At 45.4% G+C, this 19,934-nt stretch overlaps 1 protein-coding gene across 3 annotated transcripts in view; it reads left to right on the forward strand.

Annotated features, from left to right (window-relative positions):
- Positions 1-19,934, forward strand: part of ano8b (anoctamin 8b) — a 43,587-nt gene that overhangs the window by 13,373 nt on the left and 10,280 nt on the right. Inside the window, exons 2-16 of one of the 3 annotated variants that reach the window (XM_085436867.1) lie at positions 8,185-8,295; positions 9,575-9,707; positions 12,714-12,852; positions 12,944-13,040; positions 13,191-13,307; positions 13,395-13,522; positions 13,613-13,774; positions 15,345-15,497; positions 15,752-15,878; positions 16,343-16,398; positions 16,483-16,557; positions 16,647-16,781; positions 18,692-18,939; positions 19,228-19,387; positions 19,470-19,844. In XM_085436867.1, coding sequence (XP_085292993.1) covers positions 8,185-8,295; positions 9,575-9,707; positions 12,714-12,852; positions 12,944-13,040; positions 13,191-13,307; positions 13,395-13,522; positions 13,613-13,774; positions 15,345-15,497; positions 15,752-15,878; positions 16,343-16,398; positions 16,483-16,557; positions 16,647-16,781; positions 18,692-18,939; positions 19,228-19,387; positions 19,470-19,844 — 2,216 coding nt within the window. Of the gene's footprint in view, positions 1-5,992; positions 6,124-8,184; positions 8,296-9,574; positions 9,708-12,713; positions 12,853-12,943; positions 13,041-13,190; positions 13,308-13,394; positions 13,523-13,612; positions 13,775-15,344; positions 15,498-15,751; positions 15,879-16,342; positions 16,399-16,482; positions 16,558-16,646; positions 16,782-18,691; positions 18,940-19,227; positions 19,388-19,469; positions 19,845-19,934 lie in introns of those variants that run through there. The other 2 variants (XM_085436866.1, XM_085436865.1) reach the window with 2 other exon arrangements.

Genomic DNA, 19,934 nt, shown 5'->3' on the forward strand with positions numbered 1-19,934 from the left:
TCTGAAGGCGTGCTCTGCACCGACTGGGCACAAGAGGGATTCTGTTTATGATTATTACCTGATGAATGCACACAGCCCCTAGTTTTATATTGTAAACAACAGCCGAGGCCCTGCTTCTCTGCTTTTTCGCTGCGGTTGCTCATTTAAATTAACCAGCTAACCTGAAATGAACCAGCGATCAGCCCACTTGGCAGAAGAAAGAGAGTTGGAAATAAAGGCGTCACATTTAGAGAGACTAGGTTTGAAGTGCAGGGAAAAAAGTGATGTAAAGGGTAGAAAGACGCTGGGATGGGAGACGCCATGCTTTGATTATTCTGCCATGTGAGCGGTGGGGCTCTTTTCTTGCCTCGTCCTCTTGGCTCTCAGCCACAGGCGGCTCCAGTGTCATAAGCAATCATTGTCATTTTGAAGCCAAGGATGAGTCTCTGTTATCCTCCCTGCGTCTGTTAATGAGGAAACCAGAGTTCTGACATCCACGGGCATTCGCGTCTTTATCCCATTTGTCACAAACGTGTAACAAACACAGAAATCTTAATCCGAGCGACGTCATCGATACGTGCTTTTATCTCAGGACAGCTCTCTGCACTTCTGTCTCTGTTGGAACCAATTTGTCACGAGTTTCAACAACATTTTATGGAAATTGCTTTCAATAAAACAACAGTATTGCAAATAAACACTGAGGGTTTTTTTCCTGAATATTCTCACGCTAAATATTTCATACTTGTAGTTTTGAATTAGATGTCCTAATAACTGTAATTCAGCATTAAATATGAATGTCCTTGGTGTCAGTGAAACACAGTCATTCTAATTTTAATCCAGCATCAGGAGACTGTGTCACTGGGTCAAGATAACATTAGATATTTTATTTATCCCATATTTGGAAAATGCTTTGGTGCAAAAACACGCTGCTAACACTAGCACGTTATCACTGTCACTACGAGTAGAAACGAATGAAGCTGCCTTTCCACAGTCAGTAGCTCTGCTCTCTGTTTGATGTGTCTGTGGCTGGAATTGAACCAACAACCTTTTACTTGTGCAGGTGTTGGAGATACATAAACTGGCTGATATATTGCTATCAGCATTAAGAACCGATGAGAGAGACACCATTCAACTATGTTATGAGCATTGATGTTGCGAGGTTTATCCACCAGAGGGCGCTCTACAGACCCCCGATGGCAACAACCAGGGACTGTTTAAAATATAGTGATAATTTAGCTAAGCACCATGTTTTAACAGGTATGCTGATATTAATTAAAAAAACCTCTTTACTCTTTACTTAATGACGACATGTTAAGATGTGGGAATTTCAAAGTATGAATCTTAGCTGTTGTAATTATTGTGTCTTAATGCAGCGGTCTCCAACCTTTTTTGCGCCACGGACCGGTTTATGCCCGACAATATTTTCATGGACCGGCCTTTAACGTGTCGCGGATAAATACAACAAAATAAAACTAGTACCGGTACCGAAAAAAAGAACATTTATTCATAACACACGTGAAAAGACCCAGGAAAACCGAGTTAACAATAAAAACGATAACAAAATAACGCTGAAAACCGATAAAAACCCTGAAAACCAGACATTTCACACCTGAGCCTCAACTCTTGCGGCCCGGTACCAAACGACTCACGGACCGGCACCGGCCTACCGCTGTCTTAATGGGTCTTTTTCCTTCTGGTTGTAGTGCAACCAGCAGGAAAATGTCCAGGCTACGTAAAAGTTAAGAGGGGGTTGTACTGACGAATGTCTGTGGGTGGGAGTTTCATACCACGGCTCCACCCGTGGTTACTACTGCGCAGATCCTGGCTTCAAATTCAAGAAGGCGTCTCCCAGATCCGGGATATTTTAGCTTCATTTATACAAAATGGGAGGAGGTGGAGCCGCGTCATCCATGTTCCTTACAGTCATTGGCAACAACCAGCAGAGCGTAAAGGAATTAATCCACGACTTGTTTGAATTAAAACAGATTTAGTTTTAAACTGCATTGTTGTGCTAGCTAGGGACGGACTCACAAATAGCTACACGTAAAACAATGTCAGAAAAATCTGTTTGTGGGCGGAGCTCAGGGGGCCACGTTCAAGTCTGACCTGGAGCCCGTTAGCTTTCACTGCTCCTCTATCCAAGGAAGCCGAAAATGTAAAAAAACGTCTTAAAAAGAAAGAGATGTGTCTGAAAGAAAAAAATCTATCAGCTGATTTTAAATGATTAAATATGGGTGCTGAAAATGCTACATCAGCTCTAACTGTGAGCATGGTAGGACTTATCCCAAAGTAACATCCTGTGGTAACGGCTGTAAAAAGACGATGGCTCGTTGTCATTGGGCCTGGCTGTTTGACACCTTAGCTGGTGCGTTTGTGTGTTTTAAATAAAACGGCGTGATCTTCCTCGCGTACCTTCAGTGATGAAGAAGGTTTAGGGTGAGGGTAATTTCGAAGGCAAGCTCTCTCGTAGTATTGGCTCCTGGAGTAGAGCACACTGCCTGTGTGAAGGCATCAGCCCTAAGAGCTCTGTGTACACAATGATGACAAATATCTCTTGAGACGACTGAGAGAGGAGGCAGGAGAGCTGAAGGAGAGAAACGGATAAAACGGAAGCATGGCGGGAAGGAGGGATTGATAGATTCTGCCTTGAGGGGCTGGAAAGAGAAGATTTAGATGGAGGAAAAGAGACGGTGGTGCCAAAAAGATATGAAGAGGAGAGAGAGCAGACTGAGGGGAAAGAAAGTGAGAGACTGCAGGAAGGCTGTGCTGCTTTGGGATGAGGGCCTTTCATATCCTCTAAACACATCTGTGTATGCAGCTGCCAGAAGGACGTGGTGTACGAGAGTCGATGTCGGTGTCTGTACGTGTACCTTGCGGTACAGAGAGGTGGCCGCTGCCACAGCGATGGAGTGAGTCAGTGTTTGGGAGCAGGAGGAAGCAGGACGGATCTGGTTTCTATCCCTTTCCTCGAGACGCGCAGGATCATTTTGTGCTCGGGCGAAATGATCGAATGTTTTATTTATTCCAAACGTCTCGGCGCCACGATTTGATTTGACGACTCGGTGTAAAAATGCTGTCAGTCTTTATGTTGGGGTTACAGATCAGCTCTGGGTCCTCTGTGGCTGTTTGTGGACTCGTCTACACAGGATGGCAACAAGTCAGGAACATAAATGAAACTGTTGGGTGTTTGAACCCGATTAGGCTCGCTGTCCCACTTACTGATGTAATCGTTGTAACAGGGTCATTTGCACACTAGATGTGACAGTACAAGTATTTTCTGCCTGTTTTATATTTTGCCGTCCTTCCTCTGTCTGCTGGGAGCTGTGTCTGTCTCTCTGCCTTTATTACTTTATGTCTGTCTCAGGCTCTCTGTTGAATAGACGAAAACATCCAGTCTTCAGAAGCTCAATGCAGACTTTCATTAAGCTGATTTTACAGATTTCATCACCTGCAGCGAATCACCAAACCTGCTGTTTTCTCAGGATGTGATTTTTGAGGAAAATAATTCAGATTCACGGTGACAGAATCTCTCATGTGTAAAATCTTTGATAAAGACTACATAATATTGTTACAGATAGTTTATTATGATGATGAAGGCTGATTGTGTGTGCTTTCTTTTGATGCTTTCTGTTTAAATGAAACCTGTTTATAAGTCGACGCTTCACCGAACTTCCTCCTGTGTGAAGCACAGAAGCTATTACTGCTAAACCATAAATGTGTTCCTGGTTGTTACTTAAAGCGACACATTTTATTTCTGTTCGGGACGTTTGTGACCATATTTTCAGGAATGTGGTTTGAAGCGATGAGCTGAAAGTTCGTGAAGAGAAATGTGCGGTCATCAAATGTCCTGTGGTTCATCATAGGACCTGAAAGCTGCAGTAAAAGTTTAATGAGATTTCTAAGGATGCTCATTAAGGACCTCTGTAGTTCTGCCACTCAAAGCTTTGCACCACAAGGTAAAAGCATCTTCGTTTAGGTTCATATTCCCACATTAATCAGCTTTATCAGTCGTAGGCTCCCAGCAGCTCTGGATGTTGGGGTCACATGACGCCGTGTGCATATTGGTCAAGAGTTGTCTGCCATATTGGAAATTATACAACCTCCAGTTGCTAGGTAAAGATGTGTCGGTTGGGTGTGGTTCCTGGAGGTTGCGCCGGTTGCACAGAAGGTGCTGCAACAATAATCTGTGATTTCTTTAGTTTGGAGCCAATTTTCCGTGTCTCTCTGTAAATACTCATGAAATATCCCAGCAGTAGTGAAACTTGGAAACGTGCATTTTTAGAGTAACTGTTTGTAAAGTCCGGCTCTTCCATTCAAACCGTTGCAGCAAAACAGTCACTGGGAGGTTTTGGCCAACTGGTTGGGGAAGGCAGGTGGTTGCCAGGGGTTACTGTAGGCCTCTGTGACGAGCCTCACCAAACATTTTCACTACAACTGCCATCAACTTCCAGCAACCGCTGGCCAGCGCTTGGGGACTCATTCAGTCATTTTTCACTCATGATCAGAAATTGCCAGCCGAGCCGTCTGCAGGCTGTGTGGGCCCTTATTCACTTATTCGTTGTCACTTGTTTATTTGACATTGAAATGAGGTTTTCAAGGACTTCAAACTGAAATCTGCTTTATTCAGACAGTTTAATGAGGCTTATTTTTCCATAGCACGTTCATTTGATCTTTTTCCTGAATGCACATCTTTTGGCAGAGAACAAAAAAACCTCATGTCTAACCGGACTGAGTGAGAAACGAAAGAACATTAATTATTTGTGCACAAACTCAATAACACATAAAAACATATTATTATCAGTTTGCTGGCTTATGGAGTTTGAAGGCTTAACTTGTGCTGTGACCATGTTTGGTACCTGATGGAGTCACTGTTGCCGGCTTCATTTCTCAGGCGCGCAGGTTGCTGCTTGCTTTCAGTCCCAGCTTTTATCCCATTTGGAAGAAATAAGTTCATAAAACTTTAAAAACAAACGTGCTTTTACCTGGCAAAGCAAAATCTTTAAAGGAGGCTCAAGGTTACATAAATGGCAATCAGTTATCAAACTGCTCACAGAGAAGACACATCAGGTCTGTGACCTTCATTTAAAAGCTTTGCTTGACTTTCATGACTGAATTACACCCCATTAATCTCATACTTTATATCTCATGTTCACACACACACACACACACACACACACACACACACACACACACACACGCAGACGTCCCAGAGAAACACTTCAGCGAGCGTCTCAGATCACAGAACGACGCCCTGCTTGTTATGTCTGCCTGGCTGCTGTCTGATAAGCCCCACAGCAGCCGCCTGACTCTGAAGGCCGTGAGTGATGCAGGATTCATCTGTACGACTGCGAGTCCTGGACCAGCCGAGTCCACACTGACCTGGTTTCTGTTACGAGGCCAAAGGGGCTTTCAAGCTCAGACTCACCGACCAAAATGACATCCGGGATCTTTTGTTTTTCTGTGTAGCTGCTCCACAGTCTTTACCGAGATGTTGTTTAAAGATAAATATGGATCAAAAGAGTAAACAAACACACGACCCTCACTGCACAGGTCCTGTTTAATACCGTTATTATTTGCTGCTGTTTTACAAACCGTTACCTCAAAACACTCCAAAAATAGCTGCTTATCTGGCCGTGCTCTCATTTGTGCTGCTTGATGAAAATACATTTCTATGAAACTGACAACAACTTATTCCCAGAACATGAGAGGCGGGTTATTTCTATAGCAAAGGGGGGACGTGCAAACACAAAGCTGCAGCACGAGCCCGTCTGTGCATTCAAGCCTTGACGGGCGACGTATGAATCAAACATCGGGACACATGAAGTGAAGCTTTGTTGAAACCAATCTGTTAGCTGCTCCAAGTGTGTGTGTGTGTGTGTGTGTGTGTGTGTGTGTGTGTGTGTGTGTGTGTTGCCTTCAGCGATGAATACAGGACTCATTAGAATTGCTGTCATGTTGCAGCGCTGCCTGCAGCATCTCCTCTAAAGCACAGTGGAACAACCAGTCACATTTCAGTATCCAGGAGAAGCACTGAAGAATAAAAAGACAAACACCTCCGTCTCCTGTTTGGCCTGTTGAGATGTTTAAAAATGTTCTTCAGAGGAAAATCAGCGTGGAACCAGATAAAGCGGTTGCAGCCTCTTCGTAAGTACTCGAGGGACTCTTTAAATACTGATGTTGGTACTGAAATCATTATTCTCGACAAAAGACACCAGATAGGAGGCAGACAAATCTTTAGATTTCCTGGATATATTTGATAAATAATAATAATAATGGCCTTAATTAATAAAAACAGTAAAAAAGTAGGTGTTGTTCCTACAGCGTAACCTTAATGCTGTTATTTATATTTCATAATATCCAACTATGGTGGATCCATCCATTCTTAATAATACCAAAGAATGTTTCCTGCTTGCAGTGAAACGTGCTGCTCGTTATCGTCTTCGTCCGCGACGTTACTTGTTGCTTTCTGTTCAATTTGCACAAACTGAACTTGACAAAAGAGCTTTTGTCCATTTAGCATCCTCAGCTTGGAACGAGCTGCCGAACGACCGGAAAACGTCAGAATTCATTTCATTAAGTGCTTTTAAATCAAAACTCTGAATCCTGGAGGATTTTTGTAACTGCGAGATACTCGCTGCTGCCATCTTGGCCAGTTTTTAATCTCAGTGGGATTTTCCTGGTTAAATAAATTTTTAAAAATCACCCAAAGCTTCCTGTTCATACGTCTTACACATGTGCAGTGTTGTAGTGTATTTGTTGTAGTTAGCCCAGCACAGTGTGCTGCGTGCATGATGTGTGACTTACAGAGGGTTTTATCGGTGATCTGTCCGACATGAACAAACAGCTCGAGTGCCTGTAACACCTGCGTGGTGCACCTGGTAATTTGCTCTTTTTGTTTAAAAAAATAAATCTGCATTAATAGAGCTTTAAACACTGAGGGACTGTACCAGCAGATCTCATGACCTTTCATGAATACAGAGATGACTTCATAGTGCACGTTGATCCAGTGCTGATGCGCATACATAATGTGAAGGTGAAAAACAAATCTAGATGTGCAAATACACTCTGTGGCTTTTTCCCCGAAGCCCCACCGGGCGTCCCTCTGTTCACAGTTCCAGGAAGCAGGATGACACGCTGACTGGCAGCAGCGCAGAGATGCATTAATGTGACAGTTTGAGTTAAAGCACCGTAATAAAATTAGCAGCCACTTCCCTGTTTGCCACATTTTAAAAGCATTTAAGTGATATCTGAACTGATAAGACTGACGAGCTTTTACATTTGTAAGATTCATTTTACTGCTTCAAACATACAAAAATAAACTTTCATGACTGCGATTCCACCTTTCTTGACTTTGCTCTTCATTAAGGGGGGGATGCTGTGGGATGGCCTCTCCACGCTGCTGTCGTTGTTATTTAGGACTCGTAAACAGTTTACACAGACGGTCCTGTGACAGCTGAGCAGGATGTGAGCTTACGCCCATCGCAGTTCACTCGGCTTTCTTTTGACTCTTTGCACTGGCTCCGATTTTTCAGCGAGGTTGTTGAAAGATGAGCGAGGTGTCAGGGACAGCAAAGATTGCAGCGATGTTACAGGATCCAGGGAGGAAAATTTATTGTGTTGGTCTTCCTTCAGCCCGCCTGGAGTTGGCAGCGTTTTGAATGTCACATTACTGTGACAGTCGAGCTATTTCCAGTTTGCTCTGGACTTCAGGGACCAGAGATGAAGTAGATGTACACAGACCGAGTTCATGCATGTGTGTGTGTACAGAGCATTGCATTGTCTCTGAGACTCATTACATATCACAGCACTCAGAAATAACCGCTTTAAGTGTGTGTGTGTGTGTGTGTGTGTGTGTGTGTGTGTGTGTGTGTGATAAATCATAGCAGAGGGTGGTGAACAATGTGTGGCCTCTGGTCTTGGCAGGATTATTTCAGTCAGTGTCGTGTTGTGAGTCAGAGCGGTGTGACATTTAAATCTGTCCTGTCAAGAAAGACAGTTGTGTGTGTGTGTGTGTGTGTGTGTGTGTGTGTGTGTCTTTGTGTTGTGGCAGCAGGGGTAAGGGTTTGGAGAAAGTGGGGTCAGGTGGTGGGGGTGTGTGAAAATGTTAAAAATGCCATTTCTGCTTACACCCTGTCTCTTTGAAAAGGTGACTGTCCCCCTCTCCGTGGGTCCGTCTGACTGTCCGTCTGTCTCTCCGTCTTTCAGATAAGCTGTTCGGGAAGCGGCTGCTGCAGGCTGGAAGACACATCATGTCTCATAAGTCTTGGATGAAAACGGTGCCCACAGAGAACTGCGACGTCCTCATGACATTTGCAGGTCAATCAAACACACACATTCCTGCTGCTTTCATACGTGTGAGAATCCTGACTGACAGCTTTCATATCACAAACACAGAACTATGTCTGCAGTTAACCCTCAGTGTGGAGCTGCTGCTCATCATCACTTTTTAATTTGCTTTTCATGTAGGAAAAGAGGGTAATCCCCGTGTTTGAAACGCTGGAACAATTTTCTGTTCTATCACAGAGGATCTGTGTCCTTTTTGTATTGTTCGGCCCATTGTGATGTCCTGGGAATGTCTTGAGGAAACAGTTTTGGCAGAAACAATCACATGGACCCAAAAACTGAAATAATTCATGTTCAGGGGACAGACACTGTCTCTGTTTTTAAGATGAGGCTTACAGCGCTCCTTTTCAATAAAGCTTAAAGTTAAACCTGGATCAGATCTAACTTAGACTGCTGAGGGCTGCACTGTTTCTTCTTCTACTCTCTGTATGTTTAAACACAATTTGGCATTTAATCATTAGTTATTATTCCTCTCTGGCTCTCTTCCACGGGCGTCTTTAGTCTTGCCTTGCTCCCCTCACTCCCAACCAGTCCCAGCAGAGGGCCGCCCATCCCCGAATCTGATTCTGCTTTAGGTTTCTTCCTGTTACAAGGCAGTTTTTCCTTCCCACTGTCACCAAGTTCCGCCTCACAGAGGATCATGTGATTGTCGGGGTTTCCATGACTGCAGGGTCTTTACTTACCACGATGACTGTTGGGAGCTGATTGGCGGTGGCATACAATATGACTTATGTTACATGTTAACTTTGCAATAACTGCAGTGAACACGAGCTTTTGTATTTGTATTCTATTTTTATCTTATTGTATATAGTATTTTATTTTATTCTACTGTATATAGTATTTTATTTTATTCTATTCTGTACAGTTGTGTACTGTATTTATTCTTATTGTATTCTAATTTTTTCCTCATAACTTTTGCACTGTCCACTTCCTGCTGTGACAAAACAAATTTCCCACGTGTGGGACTAATAAAGGTTATCTTATCTTATCTTATCTTATCTTTTACTGTGACGCTCAGTCAGTCACTGTAGTGTCGGTGGAAAAATGTTAGATGCGCTCTTATTTCCTAGTTTCACCTTCAGCTGTAAGCTTAGGCTGGCGCCCTGCAGGCCGAGAAGAACGTGATGATTCAGTAGTATGACCTCACACCTCCAGCTGCTGCTCAGAGATAAAAGCAAAGACTGTGGGAGTACTCGGCAGATCCTACGGGGGCGTCAACACGAACTCTTTGTTTTTCCACTTCCTGTTACAGATACTACAGATGACCACACGTTACTATGGCTACTGAACCACATCCGACTGGGAATCCCAGAGCTCATCATCCAGATCCGACATCATAAACACACGCGAGTCTACGCATTCTTCATCACCGCTACGTATGAAAAGTAAGAAATCAACCAATCAAATCAGAAAGGAGCCTCTGGTTCGTGCTTCTGTTCATTTTGCCTCTGTCAGTGCGCCCCAGGGTGGCTGTGGCTGCAATGTAGCTGCCATCACCAGTGTGTGACTGGATGTGTAAAGCGCTTTGGGGTCCTTAGGGACGAGTAAAGCGCTATAAAAATACAGGCCATGTGTTGGCTGATGCTGCTGACAGTAGGACCGCAGCACTGATTATCAAACTGTTCTTTTAGTTAATCAGTTAGTTCAATGTTTCACTCTCTCCTTTAAAATGATTAGAATATTCCAGCTTTATGATCGAACTTGCTTGTTCTCACCTTCACTGCTTCTTCAGACATATCATAGTTCGGGATGTTGGTGCTGTTTTAACTGTGATCAATAATTAACAAACGACCCATCGCAGATATTACTTAATATCGCCTCTTCCTCCACTGGCTCGAGGGGTAGTTATTTTTGAACGTTACTACGGGAGTCGGGATGTAAAAGGCGAGAATAACCCTGCTGTGCTGTGTCGGTGTGAAGCAGCGCCTCCGTTTATCATAGTTTTAAATGTAGTTGCAGCTTATAGTAGGCGCAGCAGTTTAGCTCGTACACTGTGAATCACGAGTGAAGCTGATGCCTGGTGAATCAGCATTGCTCCTCTGCTGCTGGTCTTTCAAGTTTTCCAGAGGCTTTAGCATCATGCTAACCTCTGTGTAGTGGATTTGCTGTGATTTCACTCCCACTGTCACAGACAGTCACAGGTGAGTGCAGGGTCACTTTAATATCAGTGCTGACTTTGACGTATAAATACAGAGAAATACAATCTGGGGATCAGGGCGGCAGCTGCTCCCGTGCTGCATTTCACCACAAATGTTGAATCCTCTGTGCTGACTGCGCTTTTAGACGACGGGCTTATCTAACATAAACCTTTTACCTGTGAATGCAGTAAGAGCGGACAGATTGTGGGAAAGAAGAGAGAGAGACAAGCGGGCGTGACAGAGAGAGAGAGAGAGAGATAAAAGCAGAAAGGATGCAAGGTAAAGAAACGCAAAGAGGAAGCAGTGAGGAAAGGTGGTGAGGAAGGATGGACTGAGTGCTCTTCTTAAAAGTGTGCCAGTGGGTTTTGGATGAAAAGCTCAAAGAAAGTGCTGCTTGACCACACACACACACACACACACACACACACACACACACACACACACACACACACACACACACACACACACACACACAAACGTGTTTTCATATTGTTGTGGGGACATCTCATTGGGATAATGCTTTCCCTAGCCCCTACCGTAACCATGAAAAATCAATGCCTAATCCTAACCGTAACCCTGACACTAAAACCACATTTTGAGTCTCAAACTCATTTGGTCCTGACAAAGATATGTAAACACACACACACACACACCTGCTGTGGGGTCGGTTGACCTACATTTTATGTGGTAGAAATCATAACCCAGAAAGTGCTCCACGTCCTCTTGAATTCCCCTCGGATACTGATTCCCGGTCCACCATGAAGCAGCGTGAAAAATCCTTTCCTGTTTTAGTTTTGTTGGATATGTCCAGCTGTGCCATTTGTTCAGTATGTTTTCATATCGTCACATGATTTATAGTTGTGTTGTTATCATCGCTGAAAGAGTCAGGATGGAGCTGTACGTGTGGGAGTGTTTTGTGCGTTTTTTCAGAAAGGCTTCATTCATTTAACTGAAAGCAGCAAATTCAGCTGTAACAGAACATTTTCTTACCTGACATGTCATCAGTTACTCATTCTGCTGCTCTGACGGGCAGTTTACGGTTTGCCATTTGGATCTGCTGAGTTTCTGCATTACCTACATTAGCATAAACACGCAGAGCTCTCCATCAGCAGTGTTACTTTACAAGGTTAGCTTTGTCCACGCTTTGCGTACAGCCTCACTGTCAGACTTTCTCTCTTTGTGTTTTTGTATTTTCTTGTTAAAAAGCTGAACACTTTGATGAAATAAGAAAAGAGAGAATCTCATTAAGATTCCTGGCAGCAGCTGCTCACCTCTAAAAGGCCTCCTGGTTTTGGCTTCGATTACTAAACAGTTGGTTTAAACAGATAAAGCCTCGTTTTTTTCTTCCTCACACAAGCACCTTTATTGTGACGGTTCTGCGCTGTAAGCAGTATTCAGGCGTGAAACACAAGCTTACACCTCAGATTTCTGCTGTAATCCATCAGGTGCCGTCCGTGCTTCTTTGTGCTGCCCCTGCGAGTACATGGAGCTGCATGATGGATGGCTGTTACACATCGGCCGTACGTCTTTGTGCGTGCGTGTAAAGACTATATATACATGTGAGGGCGAGGTGAGCTCTTAGCCTGCGGGGAACAGAGAGGGAGCTGCATTATTATTGAGATTTCAGCACAAGGCCGGCGGGAAGGACAGACGGAGATGGAAAAAAGGATGATGGGATAGAAGGAGGGGAGGAGAGCGATGGATGAAGAGGGGAGGCTGAGAGAAGACAGCGTGGGCATGAAAGAGGACGAGAGCATGGGGATAGAAGATGTGCAGGAAGGCATGATGGGAAATGAGATGAGGTTCAGACATTACAGCTGAAGGACAAACCACTGTTTTTTTTAGTAATGTGGAAAAGTGGCCAAACAGAAGTGCTGCAGTGTTGTGAATTAAGATAAATCAGGTGATTATTGGGATTATTTTTAGTGTCAATCATCAGTTTAACCAACATGTTAGAAGAAAAAAGGACCATCCCAGCATGCAGGCATACATGTTTATAGCTCATAGCTGTAAAAAGAGAGACAACACCGCGTGTTGCTGTTACTATGCAATTACTCCCATTATTCCTCTCGCCGCCTCCATAATGTGCGGTGTTACCACCAGCAGAGTGAGAGCCCGGGCGTCGCCGCGTAGGCAATTAGAAACAAAAGATTTAATTAGACGAGATTAATGCACTGCAGATGACACAGATTACACGTGTAGCGTGGGCGTCTGAGGCCGGCTTAAAAAAACCTGCCCGATGTTGTCGTGCAGTTTGCTGCGAGGCGCCGAGGAAATGGGACTGAGGAAAGCAGTGAAGCCCGAGTTTGGCGGAGGAACACGGAGCTTCTCCTGCGAGGAGGACTACATCTACGAGAACATCGAGAGCGAGCTGTGCTTCTTCACCTCGCAGGTCAGTGCGACTCCAGTTATTCCCAGGTACCTACACTGGGAAAAGTTTTTCTCACGTTGCTTCCTCCTCCTCCTCTTCCCGGTGGCTGCAGGAGAGGCAGAGCATCATTAAATACTGGCTGGACAACCTACGTGCCAAACAAGGGGAGGTGCTTCATAACATCAGCTTCCTGGAAGGCCAGCCAATCAGTAAGTGATCAGAGCTAAAAGCTCCGTTGTCTTCAGTGGGCCGCGGCGTGTGTCATTGATGGTTTCCTCTCCTCGAGTGCTTCTCTCTCTAACTAAATAAAGTAAATCATCTGCTTAAATATGTTTTGCTGCTCGCTTTACTCTCTGCAGTCCCGGAGCTGAGTGCGAGAGGTGTGATCCAGCAGGTGTTCCCTCTGCATGAGCAGAGGATCCTCAGCCAGCTGATGAAGTCTTGGGTCCAGGCTGTTTGTGAGAAGCAGCCGTTAGGTTAATAAATCAAAGCTCGCTTTTACGCTGTTTCCATCTCTGACTTTGCTGTTTGCCTCACTGTTATCTTATCGATCTCACAAACAGATGATATCTGTGACTACTTCGGGGTGAAGATTGCCATGTATTTTGCCTGGCTGGGTTTCTACACCACCTCCATGTTATATCCCGCCGTGATCGGTTTCGTGCTTTGGATGCTCACCGAGTCCGATCAGGTGAGCAGAGATGAGCCGTGTGCTTGTGTAGGAAAAGGAAACAATGACACCGCCCAGTCAAACCGATAAATGTCTGCATGCTTGCCTCAGACGAGCCGGGACATCTGCTGCGTGGTGTTTGCCCTCTTCAATGTGGTGTGGGCCACTCTGTTTCTGGAGCGGTGGAAGCGGAGGGGGGCGGAGCTGGCGTATAAGTGGGGAACGCTGGACGCGCCTGCGGAGTCCCTGGAGGAACCACGGCCTCAGTTCCGGGTGAGAGAAATTAAACTCTGATTCAGTCAAGGTGCTTTACAGCGTCAGATAAAGACAATGCAGCAGAGTAACACTGAACAAAGCTTTGCAACAGGAATTAAAGGCGAACGATGTGGATTCAGTTCAGTTATAGCTGATGAGAAACAGGAGGACAGATTTAAAGCAGAGCATGGAGCAACAAATAGTCCAACGTGTAAGGAAGCTGAGTGATATTTGCTCTATAGTGGGCAAATATCCAGATAATATTTAAAAATGAAGAAGCTCCCAGTATAACACACTGGAGAAACTGGTTACATGCTGTCCTTGTTATGGGAAAACATCCCTGCAGGACTACAGCTGAAAATAGACGACCTGTTGTTAAATGCTCACCAATGATAGCGAGCGAATCAGAATGATGCTGACAGCTGCACAGTTTCCTTTTTTCTTCTGCTTTATTCACAAAAACTTTAATTATGTACTTTGGGAACAGCTTTAGTTACTCTTCCACTACAAGGAGATGTCAGAAGTGGAACTGAGGATTGATTGATTGATTGATTGATTGATTGGGGTGGCTGTAGCTCAGGAGTCGAGCAGGTCGTCCACTAATCGCAGGGTCGGTGGTTTGATCGCTGGCTGCTCCAGCCTGCAGCCGAATCCTCGGGAAAGAAAATAATGAAGTATGACTGTTAGATAGAAAGCACTTCAGTACAAAAAGCATAAACAGTGTTTGTGAGAATTTCACTTCAAAAACAACATCACAGCTGATCAACGTGCTGTACCAAACTAAGAGAACAAAAGAATAAATGGGTACACAGGGCAAAAACAAAGACGACAACTCACACGGGCCGAGGAGGACAGGTGTGTTTTTAAATGAGCTTTAAAAGCAGCGAGGGATGGAGCCTGCCTGAGCTCCAGAGGAAGCTCATTCCACATTTTGGGAGACAAAGCTGCAAAGACTCGGTCTCCTCTGGGTTTCTAAAATGTTTCTGGGACAGCTAGCTGATCTAAGAGCACGAGACGGCACGTAAGGGTGAAGCAGCTCAGACAAATAATAAGAAGCGAGACCATTAAGACTTAAAAACAAATACAAGAATTTTAAAATGGGTTCAAAACTTAATGGAAGCCGATGAATTGCAGTAAATGCTCAGATCAGAGTGTCAACAGGACGGGTTTAATGTTTGATGGCTGCCTCAGCTGAAAGAAGGAGAACTTCACCACAGTGTCGATGTGAGTCAATGAGGCGAGTTGTTTAAAGTGCTTTGAGCAGTGAGAGTAGAAAACAGTCCGTTTATGTGAAACGTGCTTCTTCATGTGCAAATGCAAAGAGGAGAAAAAGCACAAAACAAATATGTTACTGTGATTATCTAACAGCGTCACTAATGTGGGGCCCAGGGTCTCCTGACCCACCCCTAAAATATTGTCTTTATCAAAAAGGAGCATTTAAAGCCAACAACAAAGGCAGCGAGTCTCCTGTGTGACGGCTGGCTGAAGGCTCCGCTTCACATTTTACCTTTGAGAACTCAAATGAGTGCTTTGTGCGTTTTCCCTCCAGCCTCTCCTCTTTACGCTGTTTCATATCCTCTGTCTGCAGGGAATCAAGCGCTGCAGTCCTATAACGGGATGCGAGGAGTTCTACTATCCTCCGTGGCGGAGGCGTCTATTCAGGTGGCTGGTCAGCCTGCCCATCTGTATCCTCTGTCTCTGTTTTGTCTTCCTGGTCATGCTCATCTGCTTTGAGCTGCAGGTCAGTCCAGCTGTCAGCATCTGTTCTCTTTGTTGTGTCCCGCTTTGATGAATACAGCAGCAAATTTAACGCAAGAAAATCATCTTCTTTTGTCAGATTTCTTTTAGAGTTTGACGTAATGAAGCATTTTAAAGAAGCTACGAAACCAAAAACCACAGACAGTAACTAATAATAAACAAATAGACTCCACGCTTCATAGAATGGGAGTGTTTATTGCCTTTGGGGGCTGAGAAGTTGTATTTGTGTCTCTGCAGGAGTTTGTGATGGGGATCAAGGAAATGCCTCGGCTGGCTCGCTTCATCCCCAAAATCATGCTCGCTATCACTGTGACTGCGTGTGATGAGGTGTACAGGAAGATCGCCTGCTGGCTCAATGACATGGGTGAGCGCCGAGCTTCTAGGCCGGCAAAACGTAACCGCAGATTCAGAGCAGAGCGTCTCTTACTCAAGATGATCTCCTGAAAGTCGCGTCCTTAATATTAGTTATTAATATTAGTTATTAATATTAGTTATTAATATTAGTTATGGATCGCTGGCAATTCCTTTTGAGCGCTGAGCTGGCTGTGGCTCGAGAGGTCGAGCAGGCCGCACGAATCAGAAGGTTCCTGCGGTCTGGACACGATGTGTCCATCAGTGTGTGTGTGAGTGTGTGTGAGTGTGTGTGTGTGTGTGTGTGTGTGTGTGTGTGTGTGAGTGTGTGTAGAAGTGCTTTGAGCGCTCAAATAAAGGGGTGAAGCTCTACGGTTCATTAGTTACTAATTAAGCAGTCAATGATTGAAGCTTTTACTGTGCTGCATGTTTTTAATGGCTCGCCAGGTGTGTTACGCTGATGTTGTGTTTCCACAGAAAACTATAGACTCCAGAGTGCCTATGAGAAAAATCTCATCATCAAAATGGTTCTTGTAAGTGTCGTCCTTTGCTGTGGGATTGGGTGGAGCTAATTCCTCTTCCTGTTTAATCACACCTGGCCTTTCTGTCTCTTGCAGTTTCAGTTTGTAAATTCCTATCTCAGCCTTTTTTACATCGGATTCTACCTCAAAGACATGGAGCGCCTGAAAGAGGTGAGACGTTTCCGCCGCTCAGACACTCGCACTCACTCGTCGACGTCGTCATTAATCCGCACATCCGTGCGTTTGTCCGTTTGTGGAAGATGCTGCTGGTGTTGTCTCTGATCAGGAGTCTGCAGCGGCAGGTCCGGGTCAATGTGCTGCCTCACGTCTCCCTGAAGATCAAGATGCTGGTGGTCTCTGTTCCCTGGTTCTTCAGGGCTTTGCTCGGGAACAAAGTACGATCCCTGTTACGCGTAGGGAAGGTCAGAGGTCTGTTTCTGACCACCTCCGTTATGCCTTTGCATGCCAGCTTGGTGCCAATCGGTGAGCAGGTGTGCTTGGAAAGAACGTGTGCTGGAGCTCCAAACCTCCACGCTGTTAAATGGCTGCAGGGCTGTTTTCATTACATCTCTGTATTTGGGAGACTTGGGACTTTGTAGCTGTCAGCAGATACTGTCTGATTATCTAAAACCAACTTTATATTCAATGACATCAACTCTCAAAACGCGCCTCTTCTTACTTCTTCTATTGGGTCCTTTCATCTGAAGATCGGTCTTCCTGGTATTCCTTGTGATGGGAATTGTGGATTTCTTTCTTGGGCTTTTTTCCCTCTGTGAGTCATCTTGTCCCTCAGCTTCTCACCATCTGCTCCACCTTTCGGACTCTCGATGTCAGCTGACTTCCCAGTTTTCCCAGTTTACACCAGCACAGCTCAGGCTCTCCACATGTCGGTAAAGCTTTCTGATTTACTGGAAGTACCATGAAAGGCTAAAATCATTTAAAACACGTGAGACTTTTCTTGTTTCCAGTTGATGAGAGAGACGTCAGCTGTTACGTGACTGAGATGTTAGCAATCAGAGAGCAGCGTCTCCGCCTCTCAGTCCCTGTGCTGTCCATTATTGATTATGTCCTGTATGCTCTCTGATTCTGTGCTGTAGCATCTTCTGCGCAGCGTGTTGTGCATCAGCGTTTGACCTGAAGGAGCTGCTTTCAGATTAAAGGCAACAATGGATCGTGAGCTTTGTGGTGATGCAGTCGCTGTCTAACCTCTGCGTGTGTGTATTATATGATTGAAGACATATTAAACTCTTGGCTTTGACTGTTAAAGCTCAGTTATGGTTTGATGCAACTCGGTTTCTTTTTCTGTGCTTATTGACAAGATCAGAGAAACAAAGAAACATTTTTTGTTGTAGAAAGCAGGAGATCACTGAGTTTGACCAGATTAAACTCTTAAGAAACTTTATTTTGTAAAGCTAAATAAATACTTTGTGCACAGAGACACGTTCACATGAAGGTTTATTAAAAAATGGTAATGAATCCCAAAATGATAAGAGTATAGTTGTGTTCAGTTACCCGTTTAATCTTAATCTCTGTACTTATTGTCACGCATAATGTATATGTCTTCTTCCAGATGACTTTTTCAGAAACAAAGAACTGTGTCTGTGTTGGACTCAGCATGAGATTTTATTTGTAGCCGTTCTGCTTCCCGTCAGTTCCTGTTCTGGACACCTCCCGTTCGCCCACAGGTCAAAGTATTTGGACGAGGGACCGGGCCGTGGGTGCCGCAGCGTCTCCTGTTGCATGAAGCGTCCGTGACAGAGCCGGGAAAACATGACAACTTTGAGGTTTCTAGTCAGCTGTCCACAAATAAGCCCGTCGCACGTCTTGACTGCTGCGTCTAAAGAAACTTTAGTTTCAAGACTGATGAACTTTTCACTCGAGCCTGTCACAGGGCGGAGGTGTAATTATTGTGCGTCGCTTTGTGTCTCGGCTTGGTGGAGCAGTTTAGTTGGTTCGTTCGTGTCTGCCGTGTGCAGCGAGGTCTGTAGGTGAGAGGCTGCTGTGCTTTTTAGAGTTCGAATGTGACACAGCGATTGCTGCCTAACACCTCAGGACCCCCGATTACAGGGTCCCTCCTACTGCTTGGAATAGGGAACCATTCAGGCGGAGCTTGCCTTGAGCACACAGTCTGCATACATGTCTCTTTATTTTAAATGTTTTCACCTTATTTTATTAAGTCCTCTCTCGCTGCTCCTCCTGCGCTCTGTCCACTGTCATCTATCCTGTCTTGTTTCTTTTAAATGCTCCAATCAGTGCGCTGTGATCTGTGGGTGCTGCAGCTGTTTCTCTGCCTTGTGTTTGTCAGATGCTGGCCACTCTACTCATCATACGCCAGTTCCTTCAAAACGTTAAGGAGGTGCTGCAGCCTTACCTGTATGAGCGTCACAAGCTGGGAGAGCTTACGCTGCGAGCCGTGTGGGACCTGCTGCTCTCAGTGCTGCTGAAATACGCCCGGCTGGCAGCTGGAAAAGCCATGGCGTCTCCCACTGACCAGACCATGCCAGGACCCGGACTGAGGGGCACCAGGCCTGGAGTGGGGCAGCCAGAAAGAAGGTGGTGCTCTGAGCCGTTCAGTAAAGATGATGCAGTAAAGAAAGCGTGTGCTGAAAGATCCGTGACGTTCATGTGTTTAGCTGTCATTCACACCAACACTTACTGCGTTAGTCACTACAAGCAGAGCCGCTCGGCTGCAGACAGAACGACACTTTATCGTCCTCCGCTATTGTTCACGCACCGCATGCAGTTATGATTCATAGCTATCAGACACCGAGTGCACAGACCGCCAGAACAGGTTGGCACACAGTTACTCTGACGTTTATCTGTCTCTTCACCTGCTCTCAGGGAAAAGAAGTGTCTGAACGGAGGATGTGGAGTGCCTGATGAGGAGGAGGGAGCTGAGAAGGACGAGGCTGACAGCGGGAGGTTCAGCGAAGGAGAGACGGAGGAGGAAAGTTTGATCGACTGCGGCTTGAAGCTGAGGAAAGTGAGCTTCATAGAGAAGGTACAGTGCCGCGTGACCAGCGTTAGCACGTTCACGCTTTAGAGGTTGAATCATGTAACTGATCAGCGATGTCGTGGTTAAGGTGGACAGAAAGGCGGCGTGCAGTGGGCCCCCTGTGGACAGCAGCTTTCTGGAGGAGGGAAGCCCCACCATGGTGGAAAAGGGAATGGACCCGGCCTCGATGTTCGAAATGTGCGACGACGACGACGACAACGGAATTCATGATGTGAAGGACTCAAGCGGGGGCAGGGCTGAGGCCGCTGATGCTGCCGCCGCCGCCAGCCCGCTGCCTTCTGGATCTGAGAGCAGCGCGTCGCTGCGTCACAGAAGAAGAGGCCGGAGCGCCGAGAGGGTCGAGCCGAAAACGAAAAGGGAATCGTGGATGGATCCCCCCGAGGAGAGAGAGAGCACCACGCTCACTCAGGCGGAGATGGAGAGCTGCATGCAGACGTACTCAGTAAGTGCACATATGTACTCACCCTGCACGTACGGCTCAACTGACACCTTGGCTGATTGTGATTGGGTAGAGGATCAATAGGGGGTCCAT

This window comes from Copadichromis virginalis, linkage group LG17 (genome assembly GCF_057382275.1).
Source record: "Copadichromis virginalis isolate Kocher_CV1m ecotype Utaka linkage group LG17, C_Virginalis_male_GT1.1, whole genome shotgun sequence".
NCBI lineage: Eukaryota > Metazoa > Chordata > Actinopteri > Cichliformes > Cichlidae > Copadichromis > Copadichromis virginalis.